The sequence below is a fragment of the Aotus nancymaae genome, unplaced genomic scaffold (genome assembly GCF_030222135.1).
Source record: "Aotus nancymaae isolate 86718 unplaced genomic scaffold, 86718_ANA_hifiasm-v0.15.2.pri h1tg000006l, whole genome shotgun sequence".
Lineage (NCBI taxonomy): Eukaryota > Metazoa > Chordata > Mammalia > Primates > Aotidae > Aotus > Aotus nancymaae.
The window spans coordinates 71,519,105-71,546,576 of NW_026988417.1; the positions used below are offsets into that span (position 1 = coordinate 71,519,105).

The following is a 27,472-nucleotide window of genomic DNA, read 5'->3' on the forward strand; positions in this document are numbered from 1 at the left end:
TTTAACCTCACTGAAGGAGAGAACTTGTAGAGGGATTTAGAGTAATCATTTAGAGAAAGTGTCGGATTAAAATTTGTCGTTTTCTTTGTGGTGCCTCGCATCCTGGTTTCCTCTCATTTTATATACACTACTGCCATCTACTGAATAGAATTTTAAGGCATTTGTAGGTGTTCTGTTTCTGCAGTTGCATAACCTTTTACTTTGGAAAATGCAAAACTAAGTGATTTGTTTCTTTCCTGGCCTCTCAAAAATTAGTATTCTCTTTTCTTTATGATTTTGCTTTAATTACATTTTTGAATATTTTTTCAGAATATGCTTAAAAACCTCAAAGACAAGGATTTCTTATATATATCCTACTTTTCAAACCAACAAAAAAAAAATATGCAGAAGTATTTTGTTGTCTGTTTCTTCGAAAATAATTGAAATCACTGATATATGGTAGAAGGAATATAGAACTTAGAACTAAGGCCTAATTGGTACTGTTCACTATCAAATCAGCAGACTTGGACAAAACATAACGTCTCTGAACCTCATCTGAAATTGTACTAATAATCTCAACATGAGAAGGTGCCTCACATAATGTGTCTGGCATAGAATAGGCATGCAGTAAATATTTGTTGGGCTTTCTTTCTTTTAAAAGATTAGTAAGTAATATCATGAGGGCTAAAGGAGGATAAACAAAAACAAATGAGGGAAAATTAATTTTCCCAATGAGCTAAAGAGTTTATTGAAGTTCTGATAGTGTGATTGGGGCAGGTGTATTTAGCAAAACCTGTGTATTAAGGGACGGAACACAGTACCAGGTCCAAATAAAATCTGGAAATTTTCTTAAAAAGAAAAAAAAGAGCTGGAAACAGTGACTCACACCTGTAATCTCAGCACTTTAGGAGGCTGAGGCTGGAGGATCACTTGAGCCCAGGAGGTTGAAGCTGCAGTGAACTATGATAGAGCCACTGCACTCCAGCCTGTGCTACAGAGTGAGACCCCATCTCTTGAAAAACAAAACAAAACAAAGTAAGGCATGTCAAAATAGAATTTTTAAATGACTGTGGAATTAGTAGAGTCTTTTGAGAAAGTTGGAATCAAATTTTAAATCCTTGATAACTTTGAATATTTTGTTTTAATTTTAGAATAATATTAAAGCATTTGGTTCTTTTTCTTAATTGCCCATAGGAACACTTTATACTATATTTTCAAACAAAAGAAAAATATAAGTTCTGTAGTATATTCTAGTAATTAGCCAATAATAAAATTGTTTTAAACTGTTTTTTGTCATAAATATATATATATGTATGAAAGAAAGTGTGAAAATATTTAAAAATGTGTAAACCAACTCCCCATTCACACATATATATACAGTTAGCTTCACCACAAAAGCTTTGCTAGCATTTTGTTATCTTTTCATCCAGTTCTGTTCATTATATAGTAAAATAAAAATGATTGGGCCAAATTAAAAGCAGAAACGTAAACCTCCTTCGAAGAAATGTTCTCTTGGAAGTATGATATGCTGCCTTTTCAAAATTCTTTCCAAAGCATGGCATGGGACAGGAAATTGTTGAAGTACATGCAGCTCTGAGCTGTCCATTGGTGAGCTCCCTAAATATGATTTCAAAGCTTGGGCCCTTTGTTCCTGGGGCAGGAGACGAGAGCACTAACTAAACATCCTGAGTCTCACACAGGTTCCTCCCAGGCGCCCGGATGTGGCCATCTTCCTGATGATGGTTGACTTGGGCTCTCCTGTGGGACACTGGCAAATGGTCAACACAGGGAGTTTGTACTGAATGCTAGATCCCACATCCACCAGGTTGATCCCTTGAAAATAATTGTGATATTCTAAAATGTCAGCCAAGTCTTAGAGCAACTGAACAGAGCTCACTCTCCCACTTCAAAAGTATTTTTGTTCAAGTGTCATCTCCTTAGAGAAGCCTTTGCACATGACCCTGTCTAAAGATGCATCCTGACCACTTTCTATTCCATTACTTCCTTTATTTTTTTTTAAAGTTAGTGCAATCATGGGCACTTGATTAATAATTATTGAATAAGTGTGTGACTACATGTGTGATTGAAAATGGAACAAAGATGTGGTGATAATATGCCCTTTCATCCCAGGGAAGAGATAACTCTGTGTGCATACTGCTTCCCTGGCAGGTGAGAGACTCTGCCCAGTCCTTCTTGACAGTGCATGTACCTCTGTATGTGTCCTACATCTACGTGACCGCCCCCAGGGGCTGGGCCTCCTTGGAGCACCACACCGAGATGGAGTTTTCTTTCTTCTATGACACTGTTCTCTGGAGAACAGGTATGCCCATTGACACCTTAACTATCCCTTTAGTTAGGCCTTCACTCAAGCAAGATTAAAAGAAGAGTAGTGACTTTTAACAGTAGCTGCATTCCTCATCCTGTTATCCCATAGACAAAGTGTGGTCATCTCAAGTCTGAAAAGTGCAGATCTGTGGTTCCTGAAAAAAATGACGTCCTTCTGTCCTGATGCTGGAAGGTCTCAGCCCAATTAGCTAAGATCCCAGGATAGAGGATGGCAAGTGATGAATGAGTCCTCTACTGCCCATTAGAGATTCAGAGGGGTGTGTGTTCTTTTGGAGTATAACCCAAATAATCTTCATTTTCTCCTAGTTAAAAATGGTGTGGTTCATGTTTTTTACAAAGCAAAAGGATCTTCAAATAAGATGCATGTAAATGGAAAAATATGTCAAGAGCACTTGAAATATTTATGTCAAGTGGCCCACTTTATTCAATTGGCATAGAGTCTGCTCTTTAATTGCATCCTCCAAAGAAGAGATTTTAACCTTCTGAAGGCAAGGGCTGTGATGCTGAGTGTTTAAAATGACCTTTTCCTCAGGCTCATCCCCATTACTGTCCTCTTTGAGAAGATCCCCCAAGGACTAAATGGGAGGCAGCCCTTCAACTGGGAGCCCACACCTCACCCCTCTCAGTTTCTCCACCCACCTCCTCCTACTGCTTCCACATAGATGCCCCTTAAAACTCCCCAATTTTATCCTCCATTCATTCCAATGGTTCTTGGTTATTTTTGTTTTCTTGTTTTTTATTATATTTTTTTTTGGTTTGTTTTCTCATTTTTAGTGTCCTATACTTCACACACTACACCAAACCTATTTCCCCAAACCCATTTCCCCTAAATTCTACTGCTCCCATCCTCCCTCTTTTCCTCTTTAGGGCTGCTGTGCTTTATCTGGGTCAAACATACTAAAAAAAATACAAGAGTTTTCTTTCGAGAAAGCTTCATCTCTACTAATTGGAAGTATATTCATCCATCATATTTATTAGGGTATCGTTCCAGGACCTCCCACAGACACCAAGATCCAAGGATGCTCAAGTCCCTCATATAAAATGGTGTAGTATTTACATATAACCTATATGTATACTCCCATATGCTTTAAATCATCTCTGGATTGCTTATAATACCTAATACAACACATATGCTATATAAATAGTTACAGCATATTGTTTAGAAAATAATGACAAGGAAAGCAAATCTGTATATGTTTAGCTCAGATGCATTTTTTCCCAGTATTTTTATTCGAGGTTGGGTGAATCCACAGATGCAGAATCCGTGATGCAGAACCCACAGATACAAAGGACTGATGGTGTAGTCCTTTCTTCTGTGAAATGGCTTAAGTTCAAATCATTTATTTGCTTTATATTTCTCATGGGAAAATAACTTCAGGCAGCTTTCCCACTCTGGGTCAGATAATTCCTTGAGCTCTTGTTTTTGTTTTGTTTTGTTCAACTTTATGTTTCTCTTCCTTAGGTTACCCTTTGTTTTTAGTCATTCTGAACTCACTGGGGACTATGACTGCAATTTCCCATATTAAAGCCACAGCTTTCTTGTGTCATGCTGGCCTTCTACAAGCTTCCCTTTAACTCTCTATTGGTTTGAGTACTAAATATAGCCACCAGGACTTTGTTTATAGTTCTATTAAGTCTGGAAAGGTATCTTGGCAAGGAAAAGAAAATATAGTATGAAACAGATGTGCTGTAACCATACCCTGGTATAAAGTTTGACCGTAAGAAGTTTTAAGATTCATTTTTTTTGCTGAACCCTGCATCTGGGCTAAGTGGAACTTAGGTTTGAAGAGTCTTCGTCAAGAACAGTGGAACTGTTACAAAAAAACAACAACAACAACAATAAAAAAAAACTCAAGTGAAATTAGCTGTCATATAATTTTAATTGGCATATGTTTTTATAGGCATATAAATATTATCTTGTTACATTCAAATAAATGTGCAGCTCTACTTAAAGGTGTCCTTGAGATAACTTATATGTGGTTGCTGTCAGGGAAGTATTTTCCATGCCCTAATGTTTTCTTGCTGGTTTCCTGCCTAGGAATCCAGACAGACAGTGTGCTCTCTGCAAGGCTTCAGATAGTAAGAATATACATTCGAGAGGATGGCCGTCTTGTCATTGAATTCAAGACCCATGCCAAATTTAGAGGTAATATCAATGCCGATTTTTTGTCTCCAACTTTTTATTAAGAAACATTTCACACATACAGAAAGTTGAAAGAACAGAACAGTAAAAAACAGTCAACAGTGATTAACATTTTGCTATACATGCATGTGCACATACACGCATACATACATTTTTTTGTTCACGCCATTTGGAAACAAGTTTCAGACTTCATATCAAGTTACCCAAAATACTTCAGTTGATATCTCCTAAGAACAAGGACACTGTCTTACACAATCCCAGCATCATTGTTACTTCTAAGATATTTAGCATCGAGTCAATAATATTCAGTCTCTATTCATATTTCCTTTATTGTTCCACAAACGTCTTTTCCACTTATTTTTATATTTATTTTATAACTGCTTACATAAAAAGAAAGACGTTCCAATTATGATTCACGTTACATTTTGATTGTGATTGCTCTTTAGTTTCTTTTAATCTAAAATATTCTCCCTACTTTTATTTATCATGACACTATTTCAGTGCAGTTTTAGAGTGGAGATATCTTGCTGATAACATTTACCCTTTTAATGATGTTTATGATTATCCCCTTCTACCAAGGACTTGGATGGCCCTAAATGTGACTTTTATCTGACACGGATATTTCTATTTATAAACTACTGAGACCTTTCTACCTCCAAGAAACATGTTAGTTAGAATTTAAAGCTAGTATATTCAGTGTTCATTGTCACATAAAGACCCCCTATTATTGTGAATATACTCATTAGCACTATTTCCACAAGGAATATTCCTATTGTTTATAAATAAATACATATGACTATGATGACCATCACAAGCAGGACAATGGGCTGGGGTGAGATGCCATGCTATCCCCACCAGTGTGGAATATATTCTAAGGGGCAAAATGGACTAACCTTAGTTGTTTGATAGAAGAATATTAATTCACTTCTCAGGCTTTTGTGGGGCTCCACCGCAAGTACAATAAAACTCACAAATAAGTGCATGTGTTTCCCCTTCAAATAGGACAGTTTGTGATGGGGCACCACACTCTCCCAGATGTGAAATCTTTCATATTGACTCCAGACCACCTAGGAGGAATTGAATTTGACTTGCAGCTATTATGGAGTGCTCAGACTTTTGATTCTCCACATCAACTCTGGAGAGCCACAAGCTCTTATAACAGGTAAATACAGTGATGGAGGCTTTCATGGGTAAAGCTGAATGGTTTTCCATTTCTTTCAAGAGCTTGAGAAATAGCACTTTTCTCTGAAGGTGAGACTATTATTTTAAAAGGGGAATTGATAGAATAACCCTTAGCTGGGAGTGGTGGTGCTAGCTGGTAGCCCAGCTACTCAGGAGGATCACTTGAGCTCTGGAGTGTGAGGCTGCAGTGAGCCATGATTGTACGTGTGAATAGCCAGTGCACCCCAGCCTGGGCAACAGAAAGAGATCCTGTCTCTTAAAAAAAAAAAAAGATCTTTGGGTTTTTATTATTTGTTTGTTTTTTAATTAAAAGAAATGACACTCTAGCAAATAGATCAACTTCTGATATATAAATAGGAAGTGTTCACACTTATTCCAAGAGTGAGACCAGAAGGGGCACGCATCACTTCCACCCACATCCTGTGATGGGGAACTTAGTCACATGGCACACCTGCCTGCAAGGGAAGCAAGGAAATGTGTCTGACTAAAACCTTTATCAAAGAAATTCATTTCAATTACAACAACCAGTGCAAATATAGTATCTCTGGTTAAGTTCATGTGTCGTTTACAAGATTTGTTCTTCTCCCATACTGAGTATAGAGATGGAATAGGAATTTAACAAATACAGTAAAATATCCCCCATCTGTAAAAAGGAAGAATGGAAAAAACAAAATTAAAACCACTATGAAAATGATAAGTGGGCAACCAGGAATCTGTCATAAATATATTATCCCCATTTTATAGAAAATGAGATTAAAAGCTCATTATTTAGCATTAAAATCTTATTTCAGATTGTCTTGAGAATCATTTTCAAAAAAATTTTTCTTAAAGTTTTTGATCTTATATCAGACATTTTTATTGTATAGTTATTCCTTTGAAACTGATATATAGGCTGGGCGTGGTGGCTCATGCCTGTAATATCAGCACTTTGGGAGGCTGAGGTGGGTGGATCACTTGAGGTCAGGAGTTCAAAACCAGCCTGTCCAACATGGCGAAACCCCGTCTTTACTAAAAATACAAAATTAGCCAGGCATGGTGGTGCATGCCTGTAATCCCAGCTACTCGGGAGACTGAGGCAGGAGAATCGCTTGAACCTGGGAGGTGGAGGCTGTAGTGAGCCAAGATCGTGCCACTGCACTCCAGCCTGGGCACCGAGAGCAAAACTCCATCTCAAAAAAAAAAAAAAAAAGAAATTGATATATAGTAACCTTCAAGGACTGTGCTTTCATGTACTTTGTTCCAGTTTACAGGCAGGGAAACTGCCCTTCTTTAAGTGGTCTGCTGACATCTTCACTGCCATTTGGATGAAGCCTACCCTCCTTCTGTAGCATACAAGGCCCAGTTTCCCCTAAGGTTTTATCTCAGCTCTAGCCTTCTATCCACATTAAATATCTTATCAATCCCTGAACCCATCAGCCCATCCATACCTCCATGCTTTTGCAATTCCGTCAGCCCTTCCTGCTCTTTTCCTTTTCCTCCTGCAAAACTAACTCCTCTGAGACCCAGCCCAGCTCAAATACTAACCCCTTTGTGACAGCTTCCCTGATGTCCCATACGGTGCTATCAGCTCCCTCCTCCTGGTTCCCACTCTGTTCCAGCTTCTCTGCTGTAACACAGCTCATTATCTTGTGATAGTCTATCTGCTGTCCCAAGTTTTCAGTAGACCATGAGCTTCTCCAGAGTAGATGGCACATCTGATTCATCTTAAATCCCCAGAACCACAGGTTTTAGCATGTGGTAGGTTCTGAGAAAGCATCTTTTAGGAGCTTATCTCTGAGGTGAGGAGATAAAATACATAGATAAGTGACAAAATGAAGAACCCCCACCAAGCACTCCCTGCTAAGCACACTGTGAGAAATACAGAATAATATCAAGACCATAGTTGTTCAAGGAAGTGAGAGCCAGAGGCTGGGGAGTTATGTAAGGATTCCTGAAAGAGCTGAGACCACTTATGGTCCATATTGTGATATGGGAAATGCTTAGTGTTAGAAAGGAGGTGAAAAGAACTGCAGGATTAAAGACATGTACCTAAAACTGTGCTTGGCATGTTTGAAGGGGTAGTGAGGAAATTGACCTAAGTAGTATTTAGGAATGGGGAAAAAAGCAGGACTCAAGGCGTGGGAGGCTATGCTATTTGTCTTGCATTCATTTCTTTAACAAGTATTTATGGAATGTTTACTGTGTGTCAGAGGAGGTTCTGGGCACCCTGAATACATCAGTAAACAAAATAAAGATCCCTACGTATAGGACTTTAAGTAAGGAGACACAAAACAGTAGACATATAAGCAAAGTATAACCTATGCCAGCAGGTGATATGTGCTATGCGAAAGCAAAAGGTATGGAGCAGGGTAAGGGGAAGCAGGAATGGGGAAACATTATAATTTATAATAAGAATGCTCCCAGTAGACCTTATTTGAGCAAAGACTTGAAGGAGGTGAAGCAGTTGGCTATGCAGAAACATGGGGAACAGGGTTCCTGGTAAAGTTCCTGAGATGGTAGCATTTGGGCATGTTTAGAGAACAACAAAGAGGCCCATATGGCTGGCATGGAATGAGCAAGGAAGAGGGTAATAGACAATAATGCTGAAGAAGTGAGGAGTGGGGGTAGGGCCACAGAGTGGGGCCCTGTCAACCAGTACATGGCCTCTGGCTTTTACTCTCTAGTGCAAGGAGAACCCCTACAGGGTTTGAGTAGAGCTAGACATGATCTGGCCAGGCATGGATTGTTCTGCCTATTTGAATATTTCTATTAATGTAGGGTTACTATTCACATTATAGGCGTCAGTTTCCATGTAATTTAAGTATGTTATACAAAGTCTCATTTCCTGCTGATCCAAGCTTTGGAGGAAAACTGCAGACGTACAGACTTTTAGAGTAGGAAGGAGCTTCGAAATAACAGCCCTGAAAGTCTGCGTGGTTTGTTAAAATCATACAGCCGTGGCTGAGGCAAAGCCAAGCTGGGGTTCCACAGTTCCCAGTTTCCAGCCTGTGCCAGTCCACTACACTGACCCCAGGATATGACATAAAAGTTTTGGATATGACATAAAACTTTTATTATTGTTTTTAATCAAATCTTTGCTGTCACTTTACTAATAAATAGATTCATACCCCAAAATGGTCAAAACAAGCACAGCATTTATGAGAACTGTTCACAGATCCCTCACAAACAGTTATAATGAAGATTCATAGCCCTGCTCTCTCCATTCAATGCATGACAGACTCCAAAGCCCCTTGGAGAAGGTTCCTGAAGCTTCTGAATGCTTGGCTGCCTTCCAGGCCATCTGACAGGTTTGGAGCTGCTACCCAGTGAGAAGTGTGGGAGATGAAGTAGGAGAGAGGTCCAAAAGCTTCCTGCTCATAGAACCATGACCTGGAGAATCCTGGGCCCCTCATAAACAGGGAAGTTCCCAAATCCCCATGAGTGGTTTCTAATGAGAAGTGACCTTGTTCTTCTACTTCTTAAAGGAATGAGGCTACAGAGTTTGAAAGGGGAACCTCAAAATTGAGTGTGAGTGAAATTGGGTGCAGGGGCATCCTGCAGGGTGGTGCTTCCATACGCTCTGGAATGGCGTCCTGGAATCCTGAGGCATTTGCTACCTTCTCTGCAGGAGCAGCACCTGATACTGTCACATCTTCAGAAATGAAAGCTTTTTTTCCATTTGGGAATGCATTGATTAGGATATTAGTCAACAAGAAACACTAAACAGAAATTGCAAAGAAGTCTCAAGAGATCCAAAGGAAATGGCCGATTCTGTTCTGTCATCACCTGAGCCTTCTAGATTTTCCTATGTAGTGTGCCTTTCCCAGCTTTCCTCATGAGAAGGACCTGAATACATGAAAGTAGCTCTATTTAACACCTCTGGATAATATTCTGAAGGTTAGGATAATTGGAGATGAGTTCCCAAAATGGTGTTTGCAGACTTGTAAAGTTCCTAGATGCTGGATACAAATACCACCTGAAAATTGTTTAGTGAAATCCGTGTCTTTCTGGGTAAGCCAGCAACCTATCAGTTGTTCCCTATGATCACAGTCTGCTCTGAATGTTTCCAGGAAGGACTACTCGGGAGAGTACACCATCTACCTGATCCCTTGCACGGTGCAGCCTACTCAGCCATGGGTTGACCCAGGAGAAAAACCTTTGGCCTGCACTGCACATGCTCCAGAAAGGTAGGAAAATACAGTCAATCCTCATTATTTGCTGAATTCCTTATTTGTGAATTCTCCTACTCACTAAAGTTTATTTTTAACCCCCAAATCATTGGTTTATGCTTTCAGTCATTCACTGACATGCACTGCAGAGTGGCAAAACATCTGAGTCACTTACACACGCATCCCCAGCTGGAAAGGCATATAAAGTGGTAGAGAACAAGGTGTTGGAAATGAGATTTTTGGCGATGGTGCCTAATGGAACTATGAAGAGTAGGTAGCTGTAGCAGAGTGGTGAACAAGCTGTTTGGAGGTGAGGAAGTCAAGGATCTGGGAGTCTGGGGTAGTCGATAGTTCATCTGAGTGAGACAGCTACTAAATGACTAACAGGTGGGTAGCATATACAATGTGGAGATACTGGACAAAGGGATGATTTGTGTTCTAGGCAGGATGGAGAAGAAAGGCACAAGATTTCATCATGCTAGTCAAAATGGTGCATGATTTAAAACTTACGAATTGTTTATTTCCAGAATTTTTTTGTTTAATATTTATGGACCATGGTAGACCTCGGGTAACTGAATCTGAGGAAAGCAAACCCATGGATGAGGGGGGAACTACTGTATATAAGTTTCATACAACATGAATTTTCTCTGCTACTTTTATTTTCAACTCAGTGAATCATTTGTTGATTTATTTGTGTTGATTCATCTAGTTGTAGTTTGTTGCTTACTGCATTAAGGTATTCATTGTAGGAAAATTCCACAATGTATTTGATGACTCCCTTTGGCTTATTAATTTCAGATTCTCTCTGTTACAAAGAAAATTCTTATTTATATATCTCTTAGTACACATATGTAAGAAGAGTTTCTCCAGGGTAGGTTCTGTATTTGTGTGTGTGTGTGTGTGTGTGTGTGTGTGTGTGTGTGTGTGAGAGAGAGAGAGAGAGAGAGAGAGAGACAGAGTTTTGCTCTTGTAGCCCAGGCCGGAATGCAATGGTGTGATCTCAGCTCACCCACAACTTCTACCTCCTGGGTTCAAGCGATTCTCCTGCCTCAGTCTCCCAAGTAGCTGGGATTACAGGCATATTCCACCATTTCCAGCTCATTTTTGTATTTTTGGTACAAAAATGTTGGTCAGGCTGGTCTCAAACTCCTGACCTCAGGTGATCTGCCCACTTTGGTCTCCCAAAGTGCTGGGATTACAGGTGTGAACCACCGTGCCCAACCAGTTCTGGATTTTTAAAGGGGAGAGATAATCGATGGTTTGAAACTGGCAAAAAGGATTAAGGAAGACACCGACACTGTCCTCAGGCCTTGTGTGGCATAAATGTGGGAGGTGGCAGAGGAAGAACGTTGCTGAGGATACTGAGGCTTCAGAGGTGGGGGTCCTTGCCTTACATCAAGGAGATTATTACTTGCAGGTGCCCCATTATTCCCAGGGTGACTTTCTCCCTGGGCCTAACCTTGCATTAGATCCTGTGTATGGTTCCATATGGATCCAATAGAACTACAACACACACACAAAATCAAGACTGACACAGGGAATTTGGACTTAATATAAAAGAATTGTGTCTCATATTGTAACTATCTTGGGGAGGTCTGTCATATATTTTAACCTTATAAAAAATAATCTCAGATTCATTATTTATTTCTTTAACTGATACTAAATATTTTCTCATGTGCCTGGAACTATGGTGAATTCTAGTAATATCAGTATCAACGAGAAAAATCTGTTTCCCTGAGTCAGGTAAATGAGCATGTGATGCAGCTAGTGGTTATCTCAAAGCCGTTGAAGCAGGGCTGTGAGGGCTCCAAGTTCTTCCTATCAGTCCAACCCTCTCAAATCTACCACTGGGGTACCTTCAACAGAAAGCAGGGAATGGGCAGATGGACTCTGCTGGAAAGGTAAAAAATTGAAAGGTCATTCATTCACTATTCTTTGACATATATATGTGTCAGGAACTTAGCTAGCACTGAGTACACAATGGTGAGATGGACTATAGAACCTGTAGTGGGTAAAGCAGCCTTCAATCAGTCAGTCATACATTTAAAGAAAATTTCAGACCATGATAAGCACTGTGAGAGAAAAGCACAAAGTGTAATACGAAGAGATGATACGGGACCTAACTGTCCTAGGAGGTAAGAGAAAGAGGGAACGTTTTCTAGAGAAAGTGGTGATTTAGCCGAAACCTAAGAGATAAGTAAGCATTAACTAGGCAAAGGAGGAGAGAAAAAAAAGGAGACGGTGTTCTGGCAGAATATGCAGGAATGCCAAGGCCAGAAAGCTATAGAATTCATTATCACTCATCTCAAATTGGTCCTTAGGGCTTCCAAGCAAAGTATAATGCAATGGTTCCCTCATCTATTCTCATTCCTCTCACCTATATTTTTATGCTTTAAAAACAAAAACAAACAAACAAAAACGTTATTATGCTTTAAGTGCTGGGATACATGTGCAGAACATGCAGGTTTGTTACATAGGTATACACGTGCCATAGTGGTTTGCTGTGCCCATTGACCCATCATCTATATTAGGTATTTCTCCTAATGCTATCCCTCCCCTAGCCATCTACTCACCAACAGGATCCAGTGTGTGATGTTCCCCTCTCTGTGTCCATGTGTTCTCATTGTTCAACTCCCACTTATGAATGAGAACATGCGGTGTTTGGTTTTCTGTTCCTGTGTTAGTTTGCTGAGAATGATGTTTCCAGCTTCATCCATGTCCCTGTTTTTATGGCTGCATAGTATTCCATGGTGTATATGTGCCACATTTCCTTTATCCAGTCTGTCATTGATGGGCATTTGGGTTGGTTCCAAGTCTTTGCTGTTGTGAATAGTACTCCAATAAACATACATGTACATGTGTCTTTATAGTGGAATGATTTATAATCCTTTAGGTATATACCCAGTAATGGGATTGCTGGGCCAAATGGTATTTCTGGTTCTAGATCCTTGAGGAATCACCACACTGTCTTCCACAATGGTTGAACTAATTTACACTCCCACCAACAGTGTAAAAGTGTTCCTATTTCTCCACATCCTCTCCAGCATCTGTTGTTTCCTGACTTTTTAATGATTGCTATTCTAACTGAAATGAGATGGTATCTCATTTTGGTTTTGATTTGCACTTTTCTAATGACTAGTGATGATGAGCTTTTTTTCATATGTTTCTTGGCCACATAAATGCCTTCTTTTGAGAAGTTTATATCCTTTGCCCACTTTTTGATGAGGTTTTTTTTTTTTCTTGTAAATTTGTTTAAGTTCCTTGTAGATTTTGGATATTAGCCATTTGTCAGATGGATAGATTGCAAAAATGTTCTTCCTTTCTATAGATTGCCTGTTTACTCTGATGATAGTTTCTTTTGTTGTGCAGAAGCTGTTAAGTTTAATTAGATCCCATTTATCAATTTTGGCCTTTGTTGCCACTGCTTTTGGTGTGTTAGTCATGACGTCTTTGCCCATGCCTATGTCCTGAATGGTATTGCCTAGGTTTTCTTCTAGGGTTTTTATGGGTTTAGGTCTTACATTTAAGTCTTTAATCCATCTTGAGTTAATTTTTGTTTAAGGTATAAGGAAGGGGTCCAGTTTCAGTTTTCTGCATATGGCTAGCCAGTTTTCCCAACACCGTTGATTAAACAGGGACTCCTTTCCCCATTGTTTGTTTTTGTCAGGTTTGTCAAAGATCAAATGGTTGTAGATGTGTGGCATTATTTCTGAGGCCTCTGTTCCATTCCATTGGTCGATATATCTGTTTTGATACCAGTACCATGCTGTTTTTGTTTCTGTAGCCTTGTAGTATAATTTGAAGTCGGGTAGTGTGATGCCTCTAGCTTTGTTCTTTTTGGTTAGGATTGTCTTGGCTATACAGGCTCTTTTTTGTTTCCAGATGAAATTCTGTGGAGAAAGTCAATGGTAGCTTGGTGGAGATAGCATTGAATCTATAAATTACTTTGGGCAGTATGGCCATCTTCATGATATTGATTCTTCCTATCCATGAGCATGGAATGTTTTTCCATTTGTTTGTGTCCTCTCTTGTTTCCTTGAGCAGTGGTTTTTAGTTCTTTTTGAAGAGGTCCTTCACATCCCTTGTAAGTTGTATTCCTAGGTATTTTATTCTCTTTGTAGCAATTGTGAATGGGCGTTTACTCATGATTTGGCTCTGTTTGTCTATTATTGGTGTATAGGAATGCTTGTGACTTTTGCACATTGATTTTGTATCCTGAGACTTTGCTGAAGTTGCTTATCAGCTCAAGGAGATTTTGGGCTGAGATGATGGGGTTTTCTAAATATATAATCATGTCATCTGCAAACAGAGACAATTTGACTTCCTCTCTTTCTATTTGAATGGACTTTATTTCTTTCTCTTGCCTGATTGCTCTGGCCAGAACTTCCAATACTGTATTGAACAGGAGTGCTGAAAGAGGGCATCCTTGTCTTGTGCCAGTTTTCAAATGGAATGCTTTCAGTTTTCCCTATTCATTATGATATTGGCTGTGGGTTTGGCACAAATAGCTCTTAGTATTTTGAGATACATTCCATCAATACCTAGTTTACTGAGAGTTTTTAGCATGAAGAGGTGTTAATTTTATCTAAAGCCTTTTCTTTCTCTCACCTATTTTATTCCTTCCTACAAACTTGCTGCTTCTCCCCTATTGTCACCTTCAACTGGTGACCTTTTTGTCCTGTTGGAGTGAGGAAGCAGAAGAAATCAGAAGAGAACTCATACAAGCTCCTATCATCATATCTACATCTGTGCATCAGACCTACCAGCATGTATCTGTGCATGTACCCCATGTGGCCCACACAATCTAAAATATTTACCATCTGGCTGTTTACAGAAAAAAATTGTCATCCTCTCTGTTCTAGGTGCTTATATCCAAATCTTAACTATATCCTTGAGACTTCTTCTATTCTGGCACTGTCAGCAATGCTTTTAGGCTGCCCCTTTAAAATATATTAAAAATCCAATTATTTTAACTGCCCTCCTGGCAGTAGCCCTGGTCAGAACCATAATCATCACTTATCTAAATTATTGAAATAGCCTCTTAACAAAGTCCCCTACAGCCACCCTGCAGTCCCTTCTTAACCCAGCAAACCCCACTCACTTTCTCAAAACACTCCACAGTTTAAATAAAACCCAAAGTCCTGACCGTACAGGTAAAGTTTAATAGGATCTGGTCCCAAGTTACCTCTCTGATCTTGTCTCTCTCATTGTACTCCAGCCACCCTGGCCAACTGGCCATTCCTCTAATATATTGTACACACTCTTACCCCCAAACTTTTGCCCTGCCATTTCCTCTTCCTGAGGACTTCCTCTCCAAATAGTCACATGCCTTATTCCAATGCCTGCTTCAAGCCTTTGCATGAATGTGTTCCTCTCACTGAGGCCTTCCATGACTGAATTTCTTTCTTTCTCTCTCCTTATTGTGTATATTTAAGGTGAAAAACATTATATTTCATACACAGTGAAATGATTACTACCGACAAACAAATTAACATATCCATCTCCTCACATAGTTACCTTCATGCATGTGTGTGTATGATAAGAGCACCTGAAATCTACTCTCTTAGGAAATTTTCAGTACACAGTATTATTGCAACTTTGCACCTTTTGGCTTACATTTCCCCATATCCCTCTCCTCCTCACCCCTGGTAACCACTGTTCTCTTTGTTTCTATGTATCTGGCTTTTGGAGGGTTTTTTTGCCCCTTCCCGAATCCAACTTTTTTTGATTCCATATACAAGTAAAATTGTGCAGTATTTTTCTGCGTCTGGCTTATTTCATACAGTATAATGTCCTCCGGGTTCATCCATGTGGTCACAAATGGCAGGATCCTTCTATTTTTTAAGACTGAATATTTTATTGTGTGCATATTCATCACATTTTCTTCGTTGATTAATCCATTGATGGACACTGGTTGTTTCCACATCTTAACTATTGAGGATAATGTTACAATGAACATAGGAATGCAGATATCTCTACAAGATGCTCATTTCACCTTCTTTGGGTATATACCAGGAATAGGGATTGCTGAGTCATGTAATAGCTCTAGTTTTAATTTTTTGAGGATGCTCCATACTGTTTTCCATAGTGGCTGCACCAGTTTACACCCATGTCCACATTATTTAGAATTTTCAGCTGAACCTCCTTCTAGCATTACCCTTTCTCTGCCTAATTTTCCTCCTTATCACCTGTTACCTTTTAACATACTGTATTATTTTTTATTTATTTTGCTTACTATCTCCTCTTAGAGGGTAATTTCCCCGAGATGATGTTTTTCTGTTTTGTCCACAGATTAATTCCTATTACTAGAACGATGTCTAATGTTTAATATATGCTCAGTGAATATTTGCTGAATAAATGAGTCCTGAGGCACTAGAGATCATGGAGTAGAGAACTGGTCAAGAGACCGAAAGAAAGCCAGTCTGGCTAGATCCCAGAAAGGGAGGGAAGAGAAAGAGAAGCAGGAGATGAGGCTGGAGAAATAGGCAAAGGCCAGAGCTTTACAGGTCATGGCAAAAATATTGCTCTTCCCTCCAAAGGATTTGGGAAACCACTGAAGGATCTTAAGCAAATTTGAGTTTTTGGAAATGACACTGGTTCATCCACTGCAGCATGGAGAATAGCCTAGATGGAAATAATAGCGACTCCAGGGAGACCAGTTAAGGGCCTGGCACCTCTTTTGTTGCCTTTCACTGACATACTTACACTAGAGGGAAGAGTAAGTTTGCAAGGGAAGAGCATATTGAGATTGGGTTATCTGACAGCCACGTAGAGATCCATTCAGCAGCCAGATATGTGTTTCTGGAACTTAGAGGAGAAATCGGATTAGAGAGTTAAATTTGGCAATACTACCTTTGAGATGGCAAATGCACTCAATGACGAGGCTGAGATCATCTCAGGTGAAATTATTAAGGGAGAACAATGGGGGTCCCAGAACTGAGCCTTGGGGAGCCCTTGGCTCACGAAGAAGACTGGGAGGAAGGCACACAGAGCAAGGCAAGAGAGTATTGCCTAGCAACATCCTGAAAGTGGGACATGCAATAAAGTTTTGATCAGGTTGAAGAGTCAAAGCCTCTGAGCATGCAGCTCTGGGAAGAAATACAGCTGGGCTCCAAAGCAGGGAGCACTTTAGAAATCAAAGAGCAACTTTGGGAGCCCCCCAGAGTGAAAGGGCAAAAAAAAAAAGCAAAGGATACCAAAGAGTCTAAAGACTAATTAATTATATTTTTCAGACTGATTTATTATTTCTGTTCAAAAGCAATAACAACTAAATAAAGTCCTTTTATTACCTTACACATCCCTTTATTCAGTAAATAATAGTGCCCACAACAAAGTTTTGTGTACAATCCTGAGGAAGGTAGGGAAGGGAGGGCAACTCAAATGATGTATGCAAAGCTGACACTGCTCTCAGAGAGCTCTTGTTTCTCCTTGCGTTTAGATTCCTGATACCCATTGCATTCCAGCAGACCAATCGCCCTGTGCCAGTCGTGTATTCACTCAACACTGAATTTCAGCTCTGCAATAACGAGAAGGTGTTCCTAATGGATCCCAACACATCTGATATGTCATTGGCAGAAATGGATTACAAAGGAGCCTTTTCAAAAGGTAGGTTGCTTCCTCCATCTGCAGAAGGAGGCTCTGCCTGGATATGAGAAGCTTTGGTAAGTTGCTGGACTAACATCTCTGCTCATAAGCTCTCAGTCAGTTTTCCAGTAAAGACCCCCCAGGGTTGGTTCCAGGACAGCCAGGATTGAATCAAGGAACAGGCCCATTTCATGCTGTTTCAAAATCAAATCACACACTTGGCAGTATAATGATTGACAGTGTGATGCCATGGAAAAGCACTGGTCTGAGTAGTAAGAGGTCTGGAGTTTCCGACCAGATTTTACCACATTGTCTAACTCTGGGTCAATTGTTTCTGACCAGATTTTACCACATTGTCTAACTCTGGGTCAATTATTTTCTCAGTTCTCCAACCCCATTGCCTCCCAGTCTCAAAGGGATGCCAAACATGTGTGTTCTCCATCCTGCTTTCTCTGCTGGAAATGGCTCACTTCATGGTCGCTTCTCCATCTGTTTGCCGCAGGCTGGATTCTATCCTATCTTTCTCTTGTCAGTGACACCAAATCAGTGTATTCTGCCACTGTTTTCCTGTTTGGTTTTCTTTCAATCAGCCTCACCCAATACCATCTGGCCTCTCAGATGACTCCTTCTTACTCTCCTGTCCCTGGTCTCCAGCCTCTGCCCCTTCTGTGTTAGTGTCCCCAGGTTCCATGCTTAGCTCATTCTATTCTGGCTCTGAATGCTGCCTCTGGTCATCCCTGTGACTTGGGCCATCGCTTTACTCTGAACTTCTTATACTCCTACTGCTCTGTGGCCATTCTATAGGATTTGACATCATCTCAGATTTCTTCAAGCTTCATTTCTATGTTTCCACATGCAGATATGAAACTACCAAAGCTCCCCAAGAAGCATGACTTTCAGACACCTAGAGATGCCTAGGACTGGACTTATCTCCTTCCAAGCATGCTTCTCTCCATGCCTGCTACCCTACTGACTGCATCACCATCCTCTATGTGCCCTAACCAAAAATCTCAGGGTTATTTTCAACTTCCCCATCATGTCCTACATCCCATCTATTGTTAAGATGAATGGAATCTGATTCCTAGACGTTTCTTGAGTTCATCCTCTTGCCTTACAGCTATATTTTAGGTGCCTATCCCTTACTAAAGGATTAAAATATCCCCTAGCAGGTCTCTGTGACTCAAGTCTCTTTGTCCGTGACCCATTCTCCATGTTTCTAAGGCCCAAGTGTGTTATTACCTTTCTGGTTAAAACCCTCCAGTGTTTCTTATTACTTATATATTCAAGTCCAGCCTCCTCAGCACTATTTATTTACCCAGGAGCCTCTCCTGCCAGAGCCCCTACACACCCTCCACTCTCATCACACTGACTTACTTAGCACCGCATAGTAAATGTTTGGGATGAGCATTTGGAATTAGCTGGATTTGTACTAATTCCAAAATCCTCCTCCCACTACATCATTGCTGTGGAAGCTTGAATAAGTTACTTAAAGTGGGAATAATAATTGAAGCTATCTTTTGGGCTCTTGGGAGGATTAAGTAAGATAGTTGCATGTAAAGAACTTGGTGTCATAGCAGACACATAGGAAACAGTGCCTACACCAGAACTTAAACCCTTGATCCGTTCAGTATTTTGTAACATGGACTTTTTTTTTTTTTTTTGCCTAGAATGTTCTCTTCTGCCTCTCACTCCCACCCCAAATGCACTGTCTGACAAATGCCTACTTGTGTTTCAGGATACTCCTCAAATATCATCTCTCTTGAAATCCTTCCATACCATTCCCCAGTCAGATTTCTATAGTTGGCTTCATGCTCTCTTAACATGACATACTTTCCTCTATTGTGGTATGTAACAATATAGCATTTGGGTGATTAATAGAGTACTGTGGTTTGGTTTGAGAGCAGCATAGTACCTTGACTTGAAATCCCACCCTCACCATTTGCTTGCTTTGTGACCTTCAGCAAATCACTTAGCTCCACTCAGTACCTCAAGTTTCTCAAATGCAAAATTGTGAGCACTGCATGAGTTATTACATGAGAAGGACTGGTACAGTACCTGGCAAATAGTATGAGTTTGATAAATGTGAGCTATTTTAATCTATCACTGTACATTTATTTCTATCCTTTCAACTGTATCTCACACACCTTTGTATCCCCTGTGCATAACAGATTACTTTGCTTCCCTTAAATGCTTAATTAATGCTTATTGAAAAAAAGAAGCAATAAATGAATATGTATTTTAGGGGCACATGGAACCATAGAGCTCTCCATAGAAAGTTGCTTTTTACTCTAAAGGAGCATGTTTAAACCCTTTCAACCCTTGACATTTGTTTCTCTTTCATCTTAAAGTCTGACCTAATTAATGCCTTTCAATCTTTTTAGGTCAAATCCTTTATGGTCGAGTACTTTGGAATCCAGAACAAAACCTTAATTCTGCTTACAAACTCCAGCTGGAGAAAGTCTATCTTTGTACGGGCAAGGATGGCTATGTGCCTTTCTTTGATCCCACAGGGACAATCTACAATGAAGGGCCACAGTATGGATGCATTCAGCCAAACAAACACCTAAAACACAGATTCCTGCTGTTGGTATGCTGAGTCTTCTCACTGTTGTGTTAAAGAACAGACACTTGAGCAGATTTCCTCAGCTATGACTTCTGCCTAAAGTAGATAGAGCTCCACTCTTGTTGGTTTCCTCTCTGTGTTTGTGTTGTTTCTCTCAGATCAGCTAAATGCTAGCATATATATGGTGGTTATGGTGGGTAACAAGACTAGCTCCTATTGATGTCCCAGGAAGAGGAAACTCTAGGCCAGTGTTTCTCAAAGTATGGCTCAGAGACCTGGAGTGTCCCCATACTCTTTCAGGGAGTCTACAGAGTCAAAATTATTTTCATAATAATATGATGATAACTCTTTTTTTTCATACTTGTTCCCTCATGAGTTGAGTATGAGAAGTTTATCCATAAAATTTCAGATTTTACATTGTTGTAACAACTATTTAAAAAACAATCACTCACCAAATTTTGATTTAGTATCAAAAAAGAGGCAGGGCATGATGGCTCATGCCTATAATCCCAACATTTTGGGAGGCCGAGGTGGGAGGATCATTTAAGCTTAGGAGTTTGAGACCAACCTGAGAAACATAGGGAGACTCCATATCTACAAAAAAAGATTTGGTAACTAGCTGGGCTTGGTGGCATGCACTTGTAGTCACAGCTACTTGGGAGGCTGAGGTGAGAAAATCACTTGAGCCTGGGAGGTCAAGGCTGCAGTGAGTCAAGATTGCACCACTCTACTCCAGGCCTGGTGATAGTCTGAGACCCTGTGTCAAAAAAAAGGCGTAATTAGTTGAAAAAGGTATTAACTACGTAGCTTTATGAGGCCAGATTTTCTTCAGACACTTTAGCCAAAACAACATATCACAACTGATTGAATTCAGAAGCAGTTATGAGAATCTAGTTCTTTTCCAGAGATTGTAAAAACGTAAAACACTGCCAGCTCTCTTTTTGGGACGAATGGATGAATTTAGGTATTTTCACTAAAAAATATCTTACTTAGGTTAACATGTAACGAGTTTCTTATTGTCAGTTTAAAATGAATTAATAAGTAAGCACTCTTAGAATTTTTTCAGGTTTAATTTTTAACACAGCGAATGTCTGGAGTCCTTGATTTTTAAGTGTGTAAAGGGTCCTGAGACCAAATAGCTTGAGAATTATTGGGCTAGAATATCTTACTTTTTGCATTTTGATATCACAAAAGTCACCACATGTCCTTTTTGGAAAGGACAGTGGGTTCCCAGAGGAAGTGTGTTAGTCTGTTTTCATGCTGCTAACAAAGACATATCTGAAACTGGGTAATTTATAAAGAATAGAGGTTTAATTGACTCACAGTTCAGCATGGCTAGGGAGGGCTCAGGAAATTTACAATCATAGTAGAAGGGTAAACAAATACGTCCTCCTTCACATGGCGGCGGCAAGGAGAAGTGCCAAGCAAAGGGGGAAAAGCCTCTTAAAAACCATGAGATTTCATGAGCACTCACTCCCTATCACAAGAACAGAATGGAGGTAACCACTGGAGGTAACCACCCCCATGATTCAGTTACTTCCCACCGGGTCCCTTTCATGACACATGGGAATTATGGGAACTGTAATTCAAGATGACATTTGGTGGGGACACAGCCAAGCCATATCAGGCAGCCACTGACTTAAGGAGAGGGCTTTGCAGCACATGCTCTCCCAACCCAAGCTAACACCAGGAGTGATAAGTACTTTTCTCCTCGCAGTCACTGCCACCTACCAGTACAGAGGAACCATATTTCTAAATCTCGCATTTCTTTTTTCTGAAATCCTAGGACCGCAGTCAGCCAGAGGTAACTGATAAGTACTTCCATGATGTGCCTTTTGAGGCTCACTTTGCCTCCGAGTTACCTGATTTCCATGTGGTCAGTAGCATGCCAGGTGTGGATGGATTTACTCTAAAAGTAGATGCACTCTATAAGGTGAGTTTGGTGAGAAGAACAGATGCTTAAGACCAAGTCTACTTGAAAGTTTGAGGAAAAAAAAAAAAGGACTGCAACATCTCTGGATTCTTCATCATTCCACCATTCTGGCTGGCAGATCTTTTCTTATTGTTGTTAAGCTTATCATCCACCCAAAACTTTCACATGTATTCCCAGTAGACCAAAACAATGACACAGTTCTTTAATTTGCATATAGTCATTTGTCACTGTGCATATCATGGCTGCTTATGATACTCCAGTTTTTCCTAAGTTCTTTTATGCTGCATCCCTTTTTGGTTCAATGCTAGACCAGCTGATTTTCATGGACATATGGAAAACATCTCACAAAATCATAATACACTACAGCAATTTAGAAGGGCAAGAATTACTACTATTTGGTAAACAAAAATACCTTAAGTTTCAGCAATGAACATGAACTTTCAAGATCAAATTTCACTTATTTTCCATCTCCAAATAGTAATCTATGACCCTTCAGAACTATTATCATGCTTTAGAGGTTATTTCAAAACCATGAAGTATTTTAATGAAGGAAGATGTGGGGGAGATAAAATACTTGATGATATAGCCTGATCCAGAAAGTGTTTAGAAAAGGTTTGTCAGGTATCTATGTATTATGCACAGAGTATATGTTTAGTGAATATTTTGTTGAATGACTCCATTTTCGCTGAAGTTCACCAATAAATAGTAAATTGACATAACACACAATTGAAGGTCATTGTAAATAAATGTGGTTTTTAATGGTATTATTTCACTGCTATCAATAAAGACAGACAAATCATAAGCATTCACTTAGCTAAAGAGACCATGAAAGGTAATTTCTTAGGCTATCCCATGTACACGTAGGGAAACAAATAAAGAATGTGAATAGCTGACTCAAGATCATCTTAATTTGGAAATAAAATAGAACCTATATTTGGTTCAATTCTCTATGTATTAGTAGACATCAACCATTGTTAATGCTTTTCTGGAAATCAGTTCTCTATCAAGGGCTATAGTGGCCATTATCTCTCCATTTCCTTTCTTCAGAGGTGGTCTGTGGGCAACAACAATGTGTTCGCTTTGTCACCCTGCAGGTGGAGGCAGGACACCAGTGGTATCTCCAGGTGATCTACATCATTGGCCCTGACACCTTCTCAGGGCCCCGTGTGCAGCGCTCTCTCACAGCTCCTCTCAGACGCAATCGAAGGGACCTGGTGGACCCCAGTGGCCGGCTGACCCTTGATGATTCCCTCATCTATGATAATGAAGGAGACCAAGTCAAAAATGGCACCAATATGAAGTCCCTGAATCTGGAGATGCAAGAGCCGGCGGTAGCTGCATCTCTGTCACAGACTGGGGCATCCATTGGCAGCGCCCTGGCTGCAATCATGCTTTTACTTCTGGTGTTTTTGGTGGCTTGTTTCATCAACAGAAAATGCCAGAAACAGAGGAAGAAGAAGCCCACAAAGGACATTTTGGAGGAATATCCTCTGAATACCAAGGTAGAAGTGCCCAAGAGGCACCTGGACCGGGTAGAGAAGAATGTGAATAGACAGTACTGCACTGTGCGGAATGTCAACATTCTGAGTGAGCCCGAGGCGGCTTACACGTTCAAAGGTGCTAAAGTAAAAAGACTGAATCTGGAAGTCAGAGTTCACAACAATTTACAAGATGGAACAGAAGTTTAATGGAGGAGACCTATGTGTATTTTTTTCTAAAATCATTTTTATAAAATGGGGGGAAATACTGGTATTTTTATAATCTCTCAGATAAAAAAGGGAAAATTATAGCTTTGAGTGGCAGATGGCACACATCACATGCATCAACTCACAACTGAGCTACCTCATTCAACAAAGAACCACTGAGACCCCCAGAGTATCAGAGTTATTTCTGTAGATCCCTTTAATAGTGTCAGCAACTGTACAAAGCTCCTTCTGTAACACTGGTCTTAGAAAACAGTACTTTAGTATCAGGACAGGAGTCGAACAATTAGATTAGCAGATGGAGATGAGAGGACTGGGTAGCGTACCATGACAGATCCCAGAGAGGAGGAGGTACAGGGCCTTTGGTGTCCTCTCCCAGCCCCAGCTTTCTCCCACAGGGCTTTTCCTGAGCTCCCAGACATCAGAGTATGAACTGCTGACACCCAGATTCCATTAAAAATTCTGCTAATCAACACAACACATATATTTGCTTATGGTTTCCACTTGACAGCCTATGCTCCATGGCCTCTAATTGTACTTTGCTTTTCCAGAGCCCTTTTCACCTGGGAATTTCAATGTGCTTAAGACTACTATAGAATCCTCTGAAAACCATGGGAGTCTCCCCTGGCTGACTTCTGGCAGAGAGAACTCCCTCCTACAAATTGGGAGATGAAACCCCAGTTAAGGAGGGGCCTGGCAGGCATATCGGAGCAAATTAGTGATGCGCTTCACCCCGGGGAGGTGTCTTTGTTCCCGACTGGTTTACTGGGCACTGAGACATCCTACCCTGGACATTGATGCTGCAAAACAGGATCAATGCACTATGACCTTTTAATTCAGCATTGCCATAAATGCTTTAAAGAAAACCCACCACACTTTCCTGCTACTCCAGGAATAGACAATCCTGTGTGCTTTGCTAGCTGTGGGATTTTATATTCTGTTAATGCTTTGGGAAAGTAAGTGATACATTTGAATATGGCAAATTAGGAGAAAGCCCAGGTTGGGGTGAAATCAGACTTAACAAGTACAGGCTGGTTCTCCTTGCTGTGTGTGACACAGCAGACAGAGGCACTGTTCCTGGTGGAGTATTTCAGGGATTTCTCTTTGAGGGGTTCTTTTCTGGTAGCTCAGGCAATTATTTTTACCATATCAGCACGTGACAAGGCCATAAACACATGGCTCTAAAATAATTTAGTGTTCAAATATCAGCTTGACTATTTTGTGTAGGGTACACACAACTTGCTTTTGTTTCTTCTTTGTTTCTGATTTATTGGCAGAAACATAAGCATGTGTGCCATGCTGTTTTGAATTGGAGGCATAGTTTCATTATTCAAGAGTAAAAGACATATCCTCTTCTGATGCATGGCGCACCATACTCACCAAGCAAATAACAGACCCTTCACATTGTGTAATATTTATATGAGAATAACTCAAGCTCTTTGAGAACATTTCAAACTAGTAACACTTTGGAACTAAAAGCTAGAAAGAATGAACTGTGAAAGGTTCTAGGCAGCTCTGTGAGACTCCAAGCTCCTTGAAAGTAGGACCTTTGTGAGCCGCGCCTTTCATTCTTCAGCAGTGCCTTGCATGTAACAAGCACTCCAGAAATGTTGTTGAATGAATGAATGGTGTCATGGGTGAGTGATAGGAAATAAATTTAGGAAGGGAAAGTGAGAGGGTATGTTGGCAATATCACAAGGGAGGAGAGAGGAAAACAATTTTCTTCTCTAATTGGATTATAAGATAGTCTTTTACTTGAAGCAAAGAAACACCACTTTACAAAGGCATGATTCTGGCGGTGGTCCTAAGGAAGCATGAACGGAACATTCATAATAATGTGTCAGCAGGAGCTAAGACTATGAATTGGCATCCAGAATGGGAGATTTAGAGGAAAGTCCGATTTAGCATTCTGAGATGAGTGTCAAGTTTTCAGGAAAGAATAAATTGGGGTGAGCCCAGTCTGAAATTCCTGACTGGTCAGGTGCTACTTAAGACCAGCTTAGGCAATTCAGGAAAGAACTCCTGTTTCAGCCTCACGGACACCCAGAATTGGTATCTCATGGCTGGAGAGCTGATCAGCCAGGCATAGAATCTCCAGAACAACCTAGAGAGTGAATGCTAATTTGTAGAAGAAATTTCCATTTGGCCCATTATTTGTAACTGTGTAATCGCTTCAAGTGCCAGAATGCTTACACATTAAAGCAGCACCTTTCCATTTGCCCAGATATTCTTCTTGCACACCCCTTCCATTACTGCTGAATAGGACATTGCACGGGAAGGGTGCAGAGGTGGCAGAATGAAGCTAGAATAGGAAGGACTAAAGACTGAACCCCAGAGTGCTCCCAGCAACCTCCACGGACAAGGTCTGAAACGACAAGGGCAAGAGTAAAATAGGAAACCGTGTGTGAAAGGAAGGCCCTTGCAGTATTTCTGCCTCCCTTTCTTTCTGCCCCTTACCCCACTACATGTACATTGTTGAATGCCAGTACTTCTCTAGTGGATGCACACTTGTTAAATAGTGTTAAGAGATGTGGAAATGAGATATACCCCTTTGATGTAGAATTATTCGCTTGGTTTGTTTCATACTTCATTATAGGAATCAGATAATTTGATAACTAATGTGGATTATATTTCAGTCGAAGCTCTGCTTTCAATGTCTCTGATTTGCTCACTAATGCTTGTGTGTGTTTTACTAACCTTTTATATCTTGCCTTCAAGTGAGAAGGAACAAACAACTCTCAGTGGTTGCTACTTGCTATTATATGCTGGTTGTGAAGGTTAAAAGAAAGAATGATCTGCACCATTTTTTCTGCCTTGCTGCCCTTTTATTGTACCCCAGGCCTCCTAGAGGACTCCTGCAGATTCTATTGTTGGGGGGGATATAGTGTTGGAATGTGTTTGCACAGTCTTATGATATTCAGTCTCAGTCTCCTATAGATATTTGTTGTTCTTGGATACTACACACCTGCTCAGACTGAGTAAAACATTTGTGGTGCTGTCAACCTGATTTCTTGACTCTCAAATGATTTTTGTATTTCCAATATGAATTTGTGTGTTATGAATTTCTGATTTCTCCAATAGCATATGCCACTATATAAATTTGTATTAATAAATGACAGTCTGGTTGTTTTTGTTTGTTTTCCTGTGTTCTTTTTAGATTATGTCTGTTATTAATATAGACACTGCCTTTAAGATGGCAACATTCATTCTAAAATTTGAGGCAGTCTTTTGGAGAAAAGGGTGAATCTGAGACACACATAAACTGTGTGAAGAGTAAGATGCTGAATAAATTATATATTCCCAGATTATCATGGGTCTTCTTTGGCAATCAGTTGAAATTCTGAGACCAAGAGGAATAATTAAAATCTCTCTGTGCCATATAATAAGATTATTTTTGTATTTATTATCATCAAAACTTCTAAAGAGATGTGATACAGTATGAGGTTGGCTATGTCCTTCTGTGCACATGCAAATATTTGAGCATCCATCACTGACCGTGGAAAAACTCAAAGCTCCAAACAAGAGTTTATTGCTCTTGAAGGGAAAAATCACAGAGTCAAAATGGAACTGAACCCAGTTGGTCTCTGCATTCTGCAAGCTTGTGCATTTGTGTGCCTTTCCCTTTGGATTAAACAAAAAACTGCCAGTAACAGTGACCAGCAGGGCTCTGTTGGCACATTTGCAAACTCAGCAAGACTTGAGAAAGCATGTTTATAGAAAATCTGGGGAAGAGATGCCACAGCCAATCCGGAAGTTGCTGAGATGCTGCCAGAAGCTTAATGTAAACTTCCCGTCCTCACAATTTCCTGTGATTATCTGTTGCCTTAGAGCACGCTCTCCACCCTGGAGTGAATTTCTCTAGGGTGCAGAGAAGCTGTATCAGGACCAATG

The 27,472-nt window shown here is 40.2% G+C and overlaps 1 protein-coding gene across 1 annotated transcript in view; it reads left to right on the forward strand.

Moving 5' to 3' along the window:
• Positions 1-26,710, forward strand: part of FRAS1 (Fraser extracellular matrix complex subunit 1) — a 467,548-nt gene extending 440,838 nt beyond the window's left edge. Inside the window, exons 67-74 of the mRNA XM_021669641.2 lie at positions 2,149-2,299; positions 4,364-4,471; positions 5,471-5,630; positions 9,700-9,816; positions 17,237-17,403; positions 19,764-19,969; positions 21,732-21,878; positions 22,973-26,710. Of these exons, the coding sequence (XP_021525316.2) occupies positions 2,149-2,299; positions 4,364-4,471; positions 5,471-5,630; positions 9,700-9,816; positions 17,237-17,403; positions 19,764-19,969; positions 21,732-21,878; positions 22,973-23,566 (1,650 nt within the window). The 3' untranslated portion in view covers positions 23,567-26,710. The remainder of the gene's footprint in view (positions 1-2,148; positions 2,300-4,363; positions 4,472-5,470; positions 5,631-9,699; positions 9,817-17,236; positions 17,404-19,763; positions 19,970-21,731; positions 21,879-22,972) is intronic.
• Positions 26,711-27,472: the final 762 nt, after the last annotated feature.